The sequence below is a fragment of the Tachypleus tridentatus genome, chromosome 7 (assembly GCF_004210375.1).
Source record: "Tachypleus tridentatus isolate NWPU-2018 chromosome 7, ASM421037v1, whole genome shotgun sequence".
Lineage (NCBI taxonomy): Eukaryota > Metazoa > Arthropoda > Merostomata > Xiphosura > Limulidae > Tachypleus > Tachypleus tridentatus.
This window is the reverse complement of record NC_134831.1, coordinates 870,456-890,419: the sequence shown is the minus strand read 5'-3', so window position 1 is coordinate 890,419 and position 19,964 is coordinate 870,456. Positions and strand designations below refer to the sequence as shown.

The following is a 19,964-nucleotide window of genomic DNA, read 5'->3' as shown; positions in this document are numbered from 1 at the left end:
GATATGTAAGTATGTAGCTTACATACTTAATAACAAGGATTGTTCAATGAAGGGCAAGAAATAGTTGTGGAAAATGAACACTTTATCAAGATGAATGCTCTGGATAACCTAAAGCTGAAGGACTGGTATAATCTCATATAACAGGCACGAGACATTTTTATAACAATGTTTATTTAGTGAATAATATTGCACAACTCTATGTTGCATCTTCCTTCAATAAAAATAAATCCACGAGAAAATATATATTTTAAAAAATAGAAAAAAACTGCACTGTTGTTGTTGCTGGATTTGTTCTACCAAAGCAATTATTGAGTATCTGGCAGCTACACCTGATTATGCTTAATTACACACATTTACAGAAGCAAGCTGATGGGGGAATTAAAAAACAAGTTAAATATGTGGAAGATAGGCTTAATTTGATAAAATTTGTCCTGTACACTTTTAGTCCATTTCATTTTGACCTTTCAGAAATCCAGTTTTAAAATCAACATAAGTTTTGCCTCTCATGATATAACTAAAAACAACTGTGCTTTGTACAGTTACCCGTTACAACTTTCATAAAAAAAACAACAAAACTGGCACATTATATATTTTCATTATTTTCAGCTTTGCTCTGAGTGTTGTTAGTAATACTCTTTTGAGCAGACAATGTCCGCCACTTTTCTATACCAGGAAGCCCATCTAGTCCAGGACAGCTGGGAGATCTCATTAAGTCTGGGGAGAAAAAGAAAATGATCACAGAGTTGAACTGTTGCCTGTGTTTAAACACAATTGAAATCATTGGTTACATACCACAGAGAAATTTCTAAATCTAATTTGTCAACACTCCTCAAATGAGCATAACAGCCACTCACCTTGAGCTGAATACAGTGCTAGAGAATGTGACCGTCGTGGTTTTGGTTCAAAAGCTCGTCTGGAGAATGTGTTGCTACCTCTTGTTGAGGGGTGCTGAGAGGTATGACTTCTCTCTCTATTTGTACACTCACTGCTGTCTTCTTCACTGCCTGTTTAATTTTGTTTAATTCACAGTTGCAATAAGACCATATAATACAAATATAATAAATGGCTCGGATGATTTTAAATATTCCAGAAATAACATTTAACAAACTTTTTTTTAATGTATTCTCGTTAAAACATTTATATAATAAAATATAACACTTGTACACTGATTGGGATTAATTATTTTAATCAATCTGGTCTGAAGTCAGTTCCCCATCTACTGCTTTGTGGACATTTTATTATTTCTTAGATTACTGGTTAACTTTCAGAATGTGCAACAACTCTGGAAATTCAAAAGAAGTTTTAAGTAAGGTTTAGAGCTGGGCGATTTAATCAAATGATTGATTAATGTATAAGAAGAAATCAACTAATTAAAACTAGGTATTCTGATTAACGCTAAATTTGTTAATTTTTATCTAATTGGACATTCAATGTTCATGTGAATCACAAACAATACTGACAGTAACAAACCTTTTAAGGTTGGTTGTTTCTAACTTTAATGATGCCTTTTTTTTTTCCTACACTCGTGTATACTGCAATATATAAAGTGTAAAAAATATATAATGGGGGAAGGTGCACTACATGAGTTTAGGGTATTTCTTTAAAGTGTATTTGCCACTAACTAACAGCACCCAATTCTCCACTTTGACCAATTAACATAAAACATACTTAAAATTGTGTAGCTGTATTCTTTAGTGATGTATAAGAAGGCATTTGGCAGGGCCAAACCTCGTCCACCTGTTGATAAGTTAGCACCTATCACTAATCGCCCAGCTCTAGTAAGGTCTACTCCTCACTCCCATATTTCTTACCGGGTGAAGAGGAGGCAACGAGAGTCTCTAGCTTAGTCCTCAGGCTGCTCACCTCGTCTTTTCGCAGCCTACGCTCCGCCTTCAAACTCTGGTCTAACTGTAGACACTGGGCAGCCAACAGATTGACATGCTGTACACAGACATACATTTACCAAGACACTGAGACATACATCACACCCTTGTTATAAAGAATTCAAAAGTGGACAAATTATAGGGGAAGCAAACAAGTTATTCAAACTGATGCATCATACATTACTATAAGTTGAAAATGTTTAATAACAAAAAAACTCAAGTTTATGAAATTACAAAATATTTATCAAAGTTAGTAAGTTAAAACCTTGAAAAGATTAACAATAATTAAAAACAACAATAGACCACAAATTACTACCAGACAAGGTCATATTCAACAGAAGTTAAGCTTAATACACTTCTGTCCAAAATCTTAAGGCCAATGAACATGAATAAATATGCATTTTGTGTTATTAGACCACTTATTTGAGTAGAGCTTCAAAAGATGAAAATAAGAAAAGGGAAAATAAAAATAAACCTTTTTAGCATTTAATAGGGAAAATGTGAACACTATGAAATTAGTCTAAATACCAGCTGGTCAAAGGTTTAAGATCATACTGAAACGAAGCGTTAATCAGTAAACACGTAATGAAATTTAGTCATTTGTGTTCAAGCATTAGCATTGCCGACATCTCTTGTGTTACAAAGGGTAAAAACATGGCAGAATTGTCAGCCGCAAAAGCAAGGTCTCTCTCAATGTGCCATCGCTGGTGAGATTGGGCATAGTAAAACTGCTGATGCAAATTTCTTAAAAGACCCTGAGGGATACGAAACAAGAATTTCAAGTGATCTGCCCAAGAAAATTTTGCCAGTGTTGAGCAGGAGGATTTGATGGGCTGTCCTGCAAGACACCAGCCAACCTTCGAACCAGATTAAGGCCCTTATGGACGCATTATGCAGCTCAAGAACAATAAGACGGCATTTACGAAAGGCCACGCCTCCTTCCACACCACGAAACAGCTCGGTTAAACTAAGCTGAGAAGCACCAAACATGGGACGTAGAAAAGTGGACGAAAATTTTGTTTTCTCATGAGAAAAAATTTAACCTGGATGGTCCAGATGGCATCTACGAGAGAAAGGATTTAAAAACCGTAAATGTTTGGAAAGGCAACGCCTCCTTCCACACCACAAAACAGCTCAGTTAAACTAAGCTGAGAAGCACCAAACATGGGACGTAGAAAAGTGGACGAAAATTTTGTTCTCTGATGAGAAAAAATTTAACCTGGATGGTCCAGATAGCTTCCAAAGTTACTGGCACAATAAGGATATCCCACTGGAGACATTTTCTACATGACACAGAGAAGAAGGTTCCATCATGATCTGGGGTGCTTTCTCTTTCCATGGAACTTCCAGTTATACAGGGGCATCAAACAGCAACTGGCTACATTGGCATGTTGGAGAGAGCATCCTTATTGACTGAAGGCCCTTGCTTGTGTGGAAATGACTGGATCTTTCAGCAGGACAGTGCTGCAATCCACAATGTCTGCAGGACAAAGGACTTATTCATGATGAATAATGTGATTCTTTTGGACCATGCAGCGTGTTCGCCCAAACTGAACCCCATTGAAAATGTTTGGGGGTGGATGGCAAGGGAAGTCTATAGAAATGGACATCAATTCTAAACAGTGCATGATCTTCATGAAGCCATCTTCACCATTTGGAATAACATTTCAGCCAACCTTCTGTAAACGCTTATATTGACCATGCCAAAGTGAATGTTTGAAGTTATTCGCAATAACGGCCATGCAACTAACTACTGAGACCTCTTGTTGGGCATTTCCTACTCTGATTAGGACTTCTTTTGGTATGGTCTTAAACTTTTAACCAGCTAGTATTTAGGTTAATTTCATAGTGTTCACATTCTCCCTATTAAATGGTAAAAAAAAAGTTTTTTATTTTTATTTTCCCTTTTCTTATTTTCATGTTTCGAAGCTCTACTCAAATAAGTGTTTGAGTCTGACAACGCGAAATGCATATTTTTTCTTTATGTTCATTGGTCTTAAGATTTTGGCCAGCAGTATATTAACAAAATGCAACTCTGCTATTACTAATAGAAAATCAGGCTGATAACATAGCTTTGAAAGAAAACAATCCAGTTTAGGCTAAAATCCTATGTTAGCTTCTTCTAGTGTTAATTTGTAATTGAATGAATCATAACTAGTTCAGACATTAAAAATTACTTTTATTTAATTTCAGGGTTTATAAAGCAATAGGCCTTGAATATACAACTTGTTCATCAATTAGTAAAGCAGTTGGGAGAGTGATTTTATATTTCAGTAAATTTTCACAATTCAGTGTTACTTCTTGCTTTAAATGACAGCAAAAAAATTTCAGACACAGGTTTGTTTCTCACACCAGCATTCTCACATGAATATTTTAAAGTTGAAGGAAGAATAAAAAACAGTGTAGAAATAATAAATTAAAGATTAGAAAAATAAAACTACAACCACGACTGTTTTCTTGTTCATTAACATAATAGAAATAAGAGAATGTGTTACTACTAATTTACTGGTAGCTGTTTGGAACAGCTTAAGCAGTTAGGGTTAGTTTATTTTGTAGTCTAGTGTTTAACCATGCACAAAGTGACATTTTTACCTCTAAAACTGGTACAATGAAAGATTAACTGAAAATAATACTATAATTTCTTTACAGAATACCTAGCAAAACACCATACAATAAGTGAGGTGTAGAGGGACAGAGAAAAGTTTGACCTTAAACAATAGTGTGCTATGAGAAACAGCTGAGTCTATAATCTACAAAAACAGGTTCAGAATAGTCAACTGTAGTCATGCATGAGAAAATGAATACTTATCTTCCAAGCTTCACATATCCTAATCAAAATTGTTTAGTTCTTAATTGTTAACATTTCAGTTTGAAATCAGTACTAACACATTTCTCTGTAATCACTTACATTCTCTGTCAGTTGAAGTTTCTGAAGAAGTTCAGCATTTTCTTCCTTCTGTTCTGCCAGCTCTTGGTCCCTAAGATTCAAATGTTGCTGAAAACACAACAGAAAACTTATATTAATTACAATTAATTAAGGCTTATTCAAGCTTGTAAGTAATAATTAAGTAGCTGTAAAAATGTACTTTTAAATTTAAATTTGGTTAATCTACCTGTATTAAAAATTTGCTGTGAGAGATTCAGTATGAAATACTTTTGTCTTTATAAAACTAAGATCACAAGAATACAGTTTAAGTAAAGTTAACCACATTTTGATTTTAATTGTGTCAAAACTTACTAAAAAAGTATTTTCAACTGTCATATTATTATATTGTTTTGTTTCTTCAATTCCACATGAATTAAAATTGATGTTTAAGGTACAATGAACACTAAAACTGTTACAGGTAACATCAGTATAAACACTCACTATACTTCTTAAGATGTTTAGGGAAAATATATCTGGAGTTTAGAAGCTGAAGATTTTGGAAATATCTATCTATGTATGTGTACATTTGCAACAATTCATGTTGCAGAAACATTCAAGTCTAGATCTCCAGGTAGAATTTCTCTACAAGAAGCCATAATGGTTATACTACAGGTACTGTGGTTGAAAATGTATCTAGTCTTCTATAATTTATCACAACACCTCCTCTTTTAACCTTCTCAAGTTAGAGACAGCTTGTATATAGAACACTTATTCAGTTTTCCTGTCTATTTGAGCTTCAAGGGAGCTTAGGTAGAAAATACCTGCCTAGACTTTCCTACTTTCTCTAAGTTTGATAAAAGCTTGGACATGGTAAATCTGTTCAAACCATTCTTATCTTGTCACTGTGTTAATATTACCAATAATGACAGAATTCCTATCTTGACTATTAACAAACAAATGGTTGACCATACCATCAATGTCTCTCCTTGTTCACTGTCCTTGCTATTTAGTAGTTCTTTCTTATCAGCAACTTCAGAGGCTAAGTGAGCACGCAGCTGTTTGTTTCGTGCAAGTAAATCAAATACCTATGAAGTTTTATATAAGACAGGGTATCAGTATAGAAAATGTAAAGTTTAATGTCAAAAAATGAACAAAAATGAAATATACTGAGAGCTATTTTTAAATTAGGTGTATTAGTACAATGTCTTATTGTACTGAAACCAAATTTGTCTTTACATATTTATAACACTAAACAGTGTGGCTTAGTTAGAAGACTCAGTAGATTATATCAAAACGATTTTGAATCCACAAGCCATTAAGTAACAATAACAACTACAGCCAAAATTAAATGTGATGTAACAGATTGTATAAGAACTACCTTTTGACATTGATTCAATTACTTTTGGAAAGGGTATATAACAGCATGATCCAGTGCAAAATATTTATAAGCTTGGATCATATAAATGTGTTTGGAGTGGAAATTTAAATTTTCCTTGTACTTAAGTGGAAAACAAAGGAATATGAATCAACTTTTTGGACCAGGACTATTCAGAAAAAGACGGTATGCAAGAAACCATTAACACAATGGTTAGTGGGAAAAGCCATGTGTGTGTCCATGGTAATAATACATAACAGAAGCAAGAAGGATCTCTGCCTGGAAAAGTGATGTAAGTTATATGTACACAAGCTGATTCCACAACACATCTGTTCAACTACTGTATACCTTAAGCAACTGGAGAATGAAAGGGGTATTCATGAGGTTTCATATGTAGACATTTCATAACAGAAACTATGTTGCAGAACTGTCATCAAGATGCACAGTTGTCAGATGGAGCATGACCAGATAAGATGACAAAGACTGTAACTGCAGGTTCAATTGAATACCTTAACTGACAATATAGATATTTATTGATATCCTTGGTTCTCACTCTTTGTCATTTAAGCATTAAAAATGCTTGTTCCAGTCTTTTATGCTCCACTTGAATGCCTTGAAACAAATATAATACACTGTGCCTTTTATCTAGTTACTATATTATCTGCACCTGTTTCAAATAATGTAATTGCTTTCTGAGACATAAACTAGCTTTTAGTAGGGTGGAAAAATGCCAGCAGATGTAAATATTATTGGAAATACATTTTTGTTTTAGGAAAATGTTAGCTTTCAAAACATACCATCCACTAATAATATAGTTAGAATCCCACTATGAGAAGTTGGAAGGGCCAGTGCAAGCATCACACATACATATAGTGTCTATATAAAACAGTGGTGTACCAAGGTAAAAAGGGTACAAGAGTGAGGGATGCTACACTACATCCATTACAGGTATGCTCTTCATCTAAAACTTAATTCCTATATTAAAGGTGGAGTAGAATATGAGTAATCATCAGTATGAGCCACCCAAACAATACAGCTGAGGTTCCACAAATCAGGGTTGGAATTAAGTGATTGAGAGAAATATATTTGACATTGGTGACTAGACATATTGGACTGCAATGTTATACATTTATTAGATCCCAACCTGTAGCCATAGAGTGATGCATTTTGCAACAGTGGAACCACAATAAGAAAGTAAGCAACTACGTAAGTGGAAAAGAATTTCTCCTCCACCCAAAGAAGTCCAAAAGGCAGCACTCCAGGCTCAGAATAATGGAATCATGTATACCATACCAAATCGAAGGAACAGAACACATCATCTGGAATTGTACACCTTTTTACTCCCATTACGGAGAGGATGTAGAAAGGAGCTAGGATGGGACTATTTGTGTTCAAAATTATAAGGAGATAGTGGACCTCCTGTGAAAAATATACAAAACCAACACTGATCAAAGAGAAAGGCCATGCACTCCACAACCTGATGGCTTAGTGTCAAATGTGTGCTTTATAGCAAAGCCACATCAGACTATCTGTCAAATCCACCGAGATAAATAGTGTCAAATAAATAGGCTTCAGTGGAGGCTGGTGCCACTCCTTCTGACATCTCGGAAAAACATCCAGGAATCTGCTCGGTGCCAAGACATGGTATATTTTGGAATTGTCTTAGTGCAACATAGTAAACCTCTGTAGCACAAAATTTGATAAAGTTTGTAATTTCAACAGTGATATACAGAAATCTATGATTCTTCAACTTATAATTATTTCAACATATAAAGATCTAATTTAATGCAAGTTGTTTCACATGTTAATAAAACTGGTATGATGAGTAAGATAAACTTAAGTGAAGCTTACTTGATAATTACTGTTTTCCAGCTGTGTCTTCAGTAATTCCAAGCTCTCTTTCAATGAAGCATTCACCAAACATTTAATGGAATACTTTTCAGACAGTGACAGAATCTCATGTTTAATCTCCTCTAGTTCAGCCCTATAAAAGTTCAACATCAATGATTAATGTTTCAAAATATTTTAATTGTCAGCAAAATAAAAACAATTACTTCAGTTTTCACATGCTTATCCAGATTAAACAGTGGGGTCAATCTGGAATTTTGGTGTGGTGGGAAGTGTTGTTCTCCTGCCAGATTATGAAACCTTTTGAAAAAGTTTACTTTCTTTGGTAGATTGAAGGGCACCTATATTTAGTAGTTCACTGGAGGGAGAAAGGGATGCAGCCCTCCTGGATCTGCCAGTGACTTTGTTTTTCAACACGTCAGTAATATTGTATTTTTTACATATGCATTTCTACAAGTACTTATTCTTAACTAATAATGCACAACTTTGAAGCAATACTTACTCATGTTCCTTATACTGGTTTTCTCCACTGTATGTGAATTCCATTTGTTTTAGGAATTCATCTTTGAATTTAGCAATTTCTCTTTGCAGTTCTTCCTTGTGAGCCTTTCTCATGGCATCGAGTGCTTCAGAAAATATAAACATTTATTATCAACCATAAATCTGTTCAGAGGCCATAACAAGAATAGCACACAACGTCAGACCTCATACTTCTGTTTCAGTAAAATGTGCTTGTATATTAAAATGTAATACCAATTTTTGTAACCAAGACATATTTACCATTACATTACTTACTATCTGAAAAGCTACATAACATACATGAAAATGTTTGTATTTGGTATTAAATTAAAATTGAAGAAATATATTTTACAATGCATTTTTCTTAACCTTTGAGGGTGAGAGAAAAATTACTTTTTATATAATTTCAGATTTATGTATGCAGCATTGTTATTAAAATTTTCAAGAGTTAGCATGTTTTTTAAATTTTGAACCTTATACTATTTCTCTTATTAAATTTCCCAAAACTCAAACTAAGATTTTTTTTCCAAAAGTATCATTAAACTTTTATGTTATAAGAATAAACAGAAATTATAAAATCAAAATTCCTCTATATGATCGTTAATGAATACATGGTTACATTATATCTAGTCTCATACGAATTTATTCTGTTTCCAACTTTTAATTCTCTTCTATGTCACATCGTTCCTGCATTTGTAAATCAATTTGATTGGTCAAGAGGATGAGCCAATAGTACAAAAAATGTTCATTCTGAATGCTGGCACAAAAATATGACTATAAGTGTTAATATTGAAAACTATTAATCAAAAATATTAAGGAGCTCCTTCTTTCTGTGCTTTAGTCAAATAAATTCTCATTGTCATGTTATGAAACTTGTACAGCCTTCTCCCCCAAATAAAAGATATTTGAAATCCATAAAATGACTACTAAGCAATTTGAAATTTTATTATTAGACTAAAATACCCCTGCCCCCAATAAATTTCAGTCTTCTGAGATGCTATTACAAATGTATGTAAACTCTTTATTCTATTAATATGTAATGTGAATACAGATAAAAAACTGGAATGGAACACCAAACACACCATATAAATTAAGTAGTTGAAAATTTCCCTTAAAAACATGGATACTGCATACTTTGAAATATGTTTACAATTTTCACCCTACAACTCAAGAAGCATGTGCTCACTAAATAATTGGCAGAAAATTTCTTAAAACAAAAGTCTGATACCAAACAATGTTATATTAAATCACTTTTAGAAGGACTTTGTAAGGTAAAAAAAACTTCATTAAATTATCTGCACATCCATACTGAATATGCAGTGGAAATGTACAAACAAATCAATTCAGGTTTAAGTAAATCAACACTGATTATGTATGGATTTTGAATACATATATTATAATGGAAATCTTGCTTATATGATACTGGAAAAACCTTTTTATTATGCAATGTGCTACTTCTAACTTCACAAAATTTTTATCTAGTGTGCTTGTAGATTTGCAAGCAGGTCATTATTTTCCCGTTTCACCTCTGTTTCCTCTCATGGAGAACTATTTTTTCCATTCTCAGGGCACAAATATGACATCATGAATATGTCATGTCATACTATAATGGAACTCTTGCTTATATGTATGATACTGGAAAAACGTTTTTTTTTTATTACGTGATGTTCCCATTTCCTGTCACGAAGAAGTTTATTTTACTCCATTCTCAGGGCACAGATATGATACCATGAATATGCCACACTCAGATCTAATGCACTGGTACCACGGGTAATTGGCTAGTTAATCTATAATGCTAGTATTACAAGAATCTAAATATTTAGAGGAAACTTTACAAAAATAAACCACATTTACCTGCTCTTGTTGCTTGAGTTTCTTCTGCTAAAGCCTTTTCTTTTTCGTTCTCTAGTTGTTCTAATTCCGTCTGATGTTTCTTCTCCAGGTCAGCTATCATTCGTTTGTAGGAGTTTTCCATGGCCATGAGTCCTTTCTCTGATAAACCCTGTTTTTATGAACATTGCTTAATATAAGAAGCAAACCTCTGATAATCACACATTCTGAAGTCAAATGTATTTTAACAGACAAGGAACTTTCAGAGACTCATGATTAATTTCAAGAATTTCACGTTCAGATGATTTTAATTTGCAGACTCATAAATAAAAAGACAAGAACAGGCTTGAGCACCTTCATTATTTAACTGGAGAAAAGTGTATCATTGGGCTTGCTCTGAAGAAAGTGAAAAATTACCATATATATTCCTTCTGTTTCTGTACCTTCAAATGATATTTCTTTAATCTATGGTGGCAAGTTTAATGGTATTATCTTTCAAAAGTATTCTTTTAATGATTTCTCCTTTTTTTTTTCAATTTTAGTCTATATGTTCTGTCATAAATACTTTTCAACCTAAGATGGTCTATAAATCTTTCTCAGCTTGGGATAGTTTCTTTGATGAGTTAAATTTCTGGTTGTGTCCATTGGTCATGTTCACTTTATATAGGATTTTAATTATTCCAACTACAAAATCCCAGAGCTTTTGAAAGGAGGATGTGTCTGTAGTAGGAGAGAGAGAGAGAAAAAAAAGCAGAGGTTATTCTGTCATTGTTTCTGGTGAAGATGATCCATCTTCACTAGCACTAAAGTTTTATTGTTTTTAATGAGTTGTGTGAAGTTTGTTAAGCTAACACTCTTTCTGTATTCTAGATGATATAATTGACAGATTTCTTTTATCCGTAACGTGAACTATAAGTTTGTGTAACTTGGCTCTTTGTGATAGTGTAGTGAACCAAACTGAAAAACAAAAGGAGGGAAAAAAAGTATTCTGTAAAAAAATAATAGACATGGTGAATAAAATCCAGCCTGTCTATTACTGCTTTATAGAACACCTTTTTTTATAAACTTCTTGTTGTCAAAACCACAGGATGCTGTGACCCTCCCTCATCCCCAAAACACAAGGTTTGTTATCCAAAGAAATGAGCTGATGCAGTTCCCATCTCTTACCATTGTCATGTTACCTAAATAAATAAAATGTAATTTAAAACTACTATTACAGTTAGTTTTATAGCATCTGGTATCATGACATGTAAAAATGAAATTCACCAAGTATTTCAATGACTAATTTTGTCAGAACTCTTAAGTCTTTTCTTTAAGGTTACATTATGTCATTTAGTTTGAGTTATGATTTAATTATCTTATGACTTGTTTCTTCAGGTACAGTAAAAGAAAGAAAAGCAACTTTGTTGAAAGAAAGGAAAAAAATACCTTAAAATTTGGAGAGTGGTATAATTATTACCTACTTCTCAAGATGCCACATGGAACATAAACCAAATGAAGCACCCAGTGGCTCAGCAATATGTCTGCAGACTTACAACGCTAAACACCGGTTTTCGATACCCGTGGTGGGCAGAGTACAGATAGCCCATTGAGTAGCTTTGTGCTTAATTCAAAACAACAATAAACCAAATGAAATGGCACTTTGTTCCATATCAGTCAACAACAAAATAAAGTGTTGAAACAACTGGTAAATGAACTTTAGGAAAATATTGTTTAATTTTCTAAATGCAAGTGGTAAAAAGCAGAACTTAGATGCTAGAAAGTATTTCAGTTATCAAATGAAGTGGAAATTTTTTATTATCATATTATATGAATCACTTTGTGCACAGGTCAAAGTAAAGGTAATGGTCGAGGATTCATCCAAATTAAATTGTTAAAAGATATTTCATCAATGGAAAACAAACATTTCTCAGTTGGTGGGGACAAATTTTAAAAATATATCTCCTTTAACATTACCAAGCTATTAAAAAAGAAGTATATTTTGATACATTTCCAAACACATTACTGTTGGGCTTCAACTAACCTTCCACTGTTCAATTTCTGATTGGTAGCGCCTTCGTACTGACTCCTCGCTGATAATGTCGTGCTTTTTTTCTAGTTTCTGATGGTAAATATCTATCAGGCTTCTCAACTGTTCATCGTATTCAAACTAAAACACAGGAGAATTATGAATCTCATCTCGATCATCCATATTGAACTTTTAATTAAAGAATGTTTGTCTACTATAAATGAACTCCAAAATTTAAATAATAACACAACTTCACTACAGTAAAGTCTGTTCTGTACACCTGTATAATATTTTCATTACCTTATTATGTGGTTGCCTTTTAATTTACTTCATCCTTTTATTCTGTATCTTAATTATTTTTTAAATAAAATGTTTATAATTTATAATTTTTCAACCTAATGATTTACCCTGTTCAGTATAGCTTGCTGAAGATGGAATGTGTATATTTATAAAGTTTCATTTTTTCAATGTAGATCACAAAAATCACAACAGAAATGTTGATATATAAAAAAAACTCATTAGAGTTTGTTACAGAGGTTGATGTTACATTATAATTACTTTTCCATTTAGGAAAGACATGTCTCAAAATTAACATTACAGTTTACTCATTTTCAGCATGAATATTTACAGAACAAGACAACTTTTTCTGCTCAGCGATTTATGGTACAGTGATGGTAATACCAGAAAAATGGACAGACAATAACATTGATAATGCTGTGTAACAGCTTTTACATGATCCAAGGGGAATCCTAAGATATGACCTCAACCAGAAGATCTGAGTTACCATCAAGTGTTATTTAAGCATAGTTATTCAGATAAGGAAATATGATAGGAAAGCTAAGAACATATTAAAAATGCAGAAGACTAAAGACTTTTACACTGTACAAAAAACTGATAAGTATCAGCAACTGAAGTAATGTTTAACTCACTATACAATCATTACATTGGTTGTCAGAAGTGCCTTTAGTAAGTTTCTGATTTAGCTTTAAGATTACCAGCTCGCTTTAATATCATTCACTATCAGTTGCAGAGCATTATACTAAGAAGCACAACTGGGTGAAATAATTCATATTCTGTGTAAACGACGCAGGGACACTTGGCAATAATTAATTTCTCTTTATGTTACTTGCACATTGTTGTAGACACTTTAGCCAAAAAAAGCAAAAGATTAATATAAATTTTAAAGAGAGAGAGAAAAAAAAATCCTGCAGTTGTCCCCCAGTGGGTCAGTTATAAGTTTACAGATTTACTACACTAAATTTCACAATTCAATTCCCCTTGGTGGATAGAATGCTGACAACCCAATGTTTCGTCTTGCACTAAGAAAACTTCTACAATATAAATTATTATCATAAATATTAAGTCTGTTGATAATCAAGTGGCATGTTAATACTTTAGGCCTAATGATCATCAAGTAGTATGTTAACTCTTTAGGCCTAATGATTGTCAAGTAGCATGTTAACTCTTTAGGCCTAATGATTGTCAAGTAGCATGTTAACACTTTAGGCCTAATGATTATCAAGTAGTATGTTAATGCTTTAGGCCTGATAATCATCAAGTGTTATGTAAAATACCTCAAGGTGTTTCAAGTGCTTCTGAGAAAGTTGAAGCTCATTCTGAAGTTGACTGATTTCTTCGCTGTGCTGTTTATCCTATGTTGTTAAAAGAAAGAAAAATCTTTCACATAAAAATTCAAAATAACTTTCTTTTCATGTATCTTTTCTACTTTCATTGCATACAATTTAAAATGCTATATTTTATGTAAGAAATTAAAATTAGTGTAAAAATAATGTTGCAGATACTTTTTTAACTATTAGAGAAATCAGATTTCCTAACTTTGCAGAAAATGACGTATTCTGCAAGTGTTGTTACTGTCCATCCTTTAATTGAGACTTCAGCCCTAAGAAATTTTGTTGGAGGCTGATAGAGCAGTCTTATGACATTTTGTTAAAGGTTGATAGGATAGCCTTATGACATTTAGTTAGGGGACAATTAAAAATTCCTTATTTTGTATCAGTGAATTTTTTCTTCTGCCAAACATTAAAACATAAGATATTTTCTGTTTTGATAATATCCATTACAATTTATGTTTTATGAGTTTAAGTTTGTGAGAGATATAAAAAAGGCAAATATCTCAAACACAAATATGAAAATTTAAAGTTAATTACACAACAATTATATAATAACTTCTACCAAAATTTAAAAGATAAAAGTTTAATAGAAAATTATTATTTTTAAACTGTTGGTTTAATATTTTTAATATAAATTCTATACTGATGCTCTAGTGAATATATATAATCTTATTACAGTCCTAACATTAAATGTCTTTGAAAAATTAAACAAACACATCTAAAAATGTTTGTTTTATTATCTAAAAACAATATTAAAATAAAAATAAGGTTATAATCTAAGCTTTAGTAATAGAAACAAATAGATTTTGACACTTATGGTTAGGTCACTCGACTTGCAATCTATTAGTTGCAAGTTCAAATCCTGTCACAAAACACTTGTTCTTTCAGCCACGGGGTTTATGTGACAATCAATCCTACTTTTCATTGGTAAAAGAGTTTAAAGTGGGTGGTGGTGACTAGCCATCTCTCAATTTTATGAGTAGAAAAGTAGGGACAGCTAGGATAAATAGTCCTTGCATAACTTTGAAAAAATTAAAAAAACAAATAAAACTACCACATACACAGGTCTTTATCTTTTAATCATAATGTTTATTTCAATGACCTAATGAAGGTAACCTGAGATATTTTCTATTTAACATAATGTTAATGTTGAAAGAGAGCACAACATACAAAATTCACTACACATAGAATTAAAGAATGTTTTCTGAATTCCCTTGGTTGTTTCATTGAGTTTGTCTCATATTTTAGAAAAAATCATTATTGATTGCTCTCTTAAAATAAAATGACAGTTGTATCAAAGTTTCTGAGTTAGTAATAATCATATTTTGGAGTAATATAGTAAACAAAAAATGTTCAAAGACATTCAGATGCAACTGATTTACCTATTTATCATTGAAAAGCAGGTTTTAACAGATTTTTTTTAGCTTGTAATTTTTCACAAAAAAAAAGAAGAAATCCACTCAATATTTTAAAAACTATTTTCATTTTGGTGTCACAAAAAAAACAAAGACTACTACTTTATCTGGAATAGGAATTTTCAATCTTTGTAAGGCGGGCTAAATGGCCAGGTCAGAGATTCCTAGGATTCAGGTCCCTAATTCTGTACTACTGACTATACAGTGGCCAATCAACTGTAACTGCTGCCACTAGGGCTTTGTCTGGTTCCTTGAACTAAACAATGGGATTGACTGTCACTTTTATAACATGCCCACACCTGAGAGTATGAATCACTTTCGCTAAAATCACGTCTTAAACCTTGGACCTTTTTTAATCTATAGCCTGTCAAACTAGCCACTAGGCTGTGTCCAGCCCTGTTTAATCTGAACTTTGCTTTAACTATAAAGACAGCAAATATCTAATACAATGTTCATAAGTTAAATTGGAAGAAAAGTCTCAAAATACATTTATAGAGACTTATTGCTTTTAAAAGAAAGGTTTGGCTGTATTCTGTCTTTGTTGTGTTTTTCAATTTGTTGCAATGATAAGTAGGGGTTGGTGGATTAAAAACTCTTCTTTGCAAAGAATTCTATAGAAAAATGATAATAAGTACAAGTGTCTTAAGCCTTTCTAGCTGTTTCTTTTTTATTAAAACAGTCTTTATAAGAATGTTCATAACAAAATATCAAATTGATATTGCTGAAAACTAGGAAACTGTGTTTAAAAATTCTGTTACATTGTAAACTTAATCAGTCTTCAAGTCTACAGTATGAAACTGGTTTCAAACAACATTTAATTTTAAATTACAATTCTATTATGTAAAAATTTCAACTGAATAGAGGATAAAAATCACTTTCGTAATTTGTTAATCTAAATATGCTTCAGATTTTTTCAATATGAATGGATAAAGAGCACATCGTTACAAACCTTTTATTGTTTCGAAGAAGACACTTACTTGTTGCTCTAACAATTCTTGCATGTCCTGCCTTATAATTTCTATTTTACAGTCACATTCAGACTTAAGGTCTTGCATCTCCTCTGCATGCTTTTTCTCCAACTCACAAAGATTATTTTGCAATTCTTCACACTGATTACACACATTGCTTTTTTGTGATGAGTCTTGGTGTTGATTTAGTTGGACCTGCAACTGGTAAACATCTTGTCTAAGTTCTGCACATTTAGAACATTCCTCTTTCACTTGTTGCTGTAATCTCTTCTGTAAGGTTGTAAGCTCTAACTGAAATTGAAACCTCTCTTCTGCCAGCTTTTCCTGTAACTGCTGCTGCAAACTCACCAGATTTGAGACACTTTGTTTGGCAATGTTTTCTGAACTGTTCTCAATTGCTTCATGTACACATTTACTACCATTCCACGGTAAGACACAAAATGCACCAAAAACCATTTGTTTTGCTTGCTCATAGATGCAAGCCTGCACTTTAGCCATCCACTGTTCATCATACAAAGCTGAACTACCTTGAACATTACACTTAATCTCTCTACAGCTTGTAATATGTTCTGCTTTGTTCCTCAAGTAAGTAAGAACTCCTTGAAAAGTACCAATGACAGTTACAACACTTGCCAGCTCAGCTGCCTTTGTCAGAACTTCCTGGTTAAGACAACACTCCAAATCTAGTTGATGTAATGAAGCAAGTTCTGTTATACCAGCTCGCAGTTCAGATTTAGCCAGATCCAGTTCTTGCTGTACACACTGTTCTATCAAAGTGCACCACAGCTCAAATGCTTCTTGATCACCACACAGTATGCTGAGCTTTTGCTTTCGTTGGTGGACTAATGCTTTTCGAATTCTGAGACAGGTCCCTGTGATAATGGTACATAGCTCTGCTAAAACTATTTCTTCATTAACGATCATTTCTGTAAGTGATGAATCAGTGACTGATTGCCAATCATGCCTTGTTGAGTGTGTGTCACTGATACAATTGTCACTCACACAAGAAAGCAGGGCTGCTAAGTCATCAACTCTTGTCTTGTTCAAGATTTTGCCAATGCATTTCCACCGGTCTTCTAGGTTCTGTAGCTGAGTCATTAATTCAGAGTCAAGTTGTTCGATGCTGATCACAGAATTGGTATCCTTCTGTGATATACTCATGCCTGTGAGTGGAACAAAATCTTGAAGGAAGACACACAGTGTTTTTCCTACAGCTGTGCAACCACCACAGACAGATATAACTTCAGGAGATGAGGAGAGCTGTCTCTCCAAAGTGGATAGCCAATGATGTATTCTGCCAATTTCTTCAACAATATCTTTCCTTTCAGAAGTATCAAAGTTGGCAAGCCTATCAACAGCTTTCACTGCTTCCTGAAGAAGAGTTAATTGATACACTATTTCTAGTAACATTCCCTTATCCTGGTCTCGAAGATTTTCAACAGCTCCACATGACAAACACTCAACAGCATCTACAAGATGCTTTAATTCAGCATTAACACTTCCATTCAAACTATCTTCTTGCTGATGAATGAGATATAAGATATTTTTAAACCAAACACCCAAGGATCGAATTTTGTCAGACAGAGAAATTACACATTCTGATAAAGTTTTGGGTTGTTCGTTAACACTTTCTGCTACCAAATCATTAAGGTCAGTGACACTGTTAGCTAAAGACAATGTACTCCACTCTTCTGGACCACTTTCTTCACTGTCATTTTTAATCTGTAAACAAATTTTTGGTTTTTCCAAGTTATCACTTCCTTGATCTAAAGGTTTTGCTATACTGTACACATTTTTTACTTTTGTATCTAAATTACTGAGTCGAACTAGGAAACCATGGGATTCAGCTGATGAGCTTTCAGATCCCAGTTTACTCTCTTGTGTTTGTACCTGAGTTGAAAGGACTTCATTTCCTTCTTTGCTCTGTTGTGATTTTTTCAAAGAATGTTCAATAGATTCTATCTTTTGCTCTAGATCTCCCAATTTAAATTCAAATTCTTTGGTTAAATTCAACCCTTCTTTACCACGAAGAGAACTTTTACGTCTCTCCTGCCTGGATTCACTTCTTGTGAGTTTCTGCTTTGTCTGTCGAAAGTTCCTCTCAGATTCTGTGAGTTTTAGAGTTAAATCATCAACACGGGCAGTCATGAGAGCCAATTGAGAGAAATGGGTGTCATGTACCTTCTTCATATCTTGTTGTAGCTTATAACAGTTAATTTCTAGATCATCATAACTTTGGTGAGCTTCTTCTAATCTCCTTTTAAGGCTCTTTGTTACTTCAGTTACTGTTAATAATTTTGTTTTCAGCTCCGAATTCTCCAGTAACAAAAGAGAATCTTGCTGTTTATTGGCCATTCCATCAGAATCATGTAAAGAGCTTCTTAAAACTGCCTCCAGTTGCCTTACTTGACCTTGCAGGTTTGTTTTATCATCCCTGGACTTTTCTAATTCAGCAAGTGTTCTTTTTAGTTTCTCCTCTAACTTTGTTACATCAATCTTACGATTGTTAAATTCATTTTTTAAGGCCTCAAGTTCATTCTGTCTTCCGTCACACGTTTTTTGCAGTTCAGCTATTGAATTCTTTAATTTAGAGACCTCATTATCCTTCTTTGATCTCCTTTCACTAGAACCAAGTAGCTTTTCTACATCCTCACAAAGCTTATAAACCTCTCTCCATGAAACAAGAGTATCTCCCTTCCTTTCAGGGGATTTTTCAAGCTTACACTTGACACTCCATAACTGATCTTTACAATTTTTAAGAGCATCCTGTAAGTCTTCAGCCTTTCCTGGTCTGGAAGGATTGGAAGTTTTTTCTTTAGACAGTTTTTCTTCCCATTCTGCTCGGTCTTTTTTGTATTTCACTTTCAGAAACTCATATTTTGATTTGTATAGATTTTCTCCACTTCCACTTTGTTTTTGATCTTTCTGTTTCTCTTTGCTGCTGCTTTTCTCAGAAACATATTTGGAAATTCCTCTAACTATCTTCTGTCCCTTGCTATTCTGCTCTTCAAATTTTGGTTCTTCTAAATACTTGCACTGTTCTTCCAACAATGCTCCATTACTATCGGTTAACTTTGCAATCTTATCTTTTTCGGGTAACATTTCTTCATTCTTTGACGAGCTGACAGGAGAAAGACTTTTTTGAGAAATTGAAGAAATTTTGGTGGATATGGCTTTCTTTCTATTTTCCAGAAGTTTAATCATTCGTTGCTGTAATGAAAGAATAAATGTTATCCAGAATATTGTAATAAATTTTTTGGAAACATTCTTCACTAAACTAATATCTAAAACAAAAATAAGTTATGTTTTCATCTGTGTGTGTGGGTTCGTTAGCAAGATTTCTCAAAAACAATCGAATAAAGTTGGACCATGGCTGGACTTATAAGTCATTAGTTTTGGACGGTCAAAGATCAAGATAACACATACACACAAACAAATCCTATCTGTTAACATGGGGACAGCTTTTTCACATTATTTTTGTCCTATAACTCATACAAAATTGACTGGATTTTGATCAAACTTGGTGAATATTTGAAAAATATTGTTTCTCATTGTTTTGCAAAATATGGTCCATGTCCATTAATAACAATGGACATACAGGTACATTCTTGTACTTTTTGA

The 19,964-nt window shown here is 33.2% G+C and overlaps 1 protein-coding gene across 1 annotated transcript in view; it reads right to left on the bottom strand.

Moving 5' to 3' along the window:
- Nucleotides 1-154: 154 nt before the first annotated feature.
- The window catches only part of LOC143254917 (uncharacterized), a 133,400-nt gene continuing 113,590 nt past the window's right edge, over nucleotides 155-19,964 (bottom strand). Inside the window, exons 13-23 of the mRNA XM_076509827.1 lie at nucleotides 16,353-19,553; nucleotides 13,904-13,981; nucleotides 12,345-12,470; nucleotides 10,346-10,493; nucleotides 8,475-8,598; nucleotides 7,976-8,108; nucleotides 5,721-5,834; nucleotides 4,792-4,878; nucleotides 1,812-1,941; nucleotides 855-1,004; nucleotides 155-714 (exon numbers count right to left, since the gene is read on the bottom strand). Coding sequence (XP_076365942.1) covers nucleotides 584-714; nucleotides 855-1,004; nucleotides 1,812-1,941; nucleotides 4,792-4,878; nucleotides 5,721-5,834; nucleotides 7,976-8,108; nucleotides 8,475-8,598; nucleotides 10,346-10,493; nucleotides 12,345-12,470; nucleotides 13,904-13,981; nucleotides 16,353-19,553 — 4,422 coding nt within the window. The 3' untranslated portion in view covers nucleotides 155-583. The remainder of the gene's footprint in view (nucleotides 715-854; nucleotides 1,005-1,811; nucleotides 1,942-4,791; nucleotides 4,879-5,720; nucleotides 5,835-7,975; nucleotides 8,109-8,474; nucleotides 8,599-10,345; nucleotides 10,494-12,344; nucleotides 12,471-13,903; nucleotides 13,982-16,352; nucleotides 19,554-19,964) is intronic.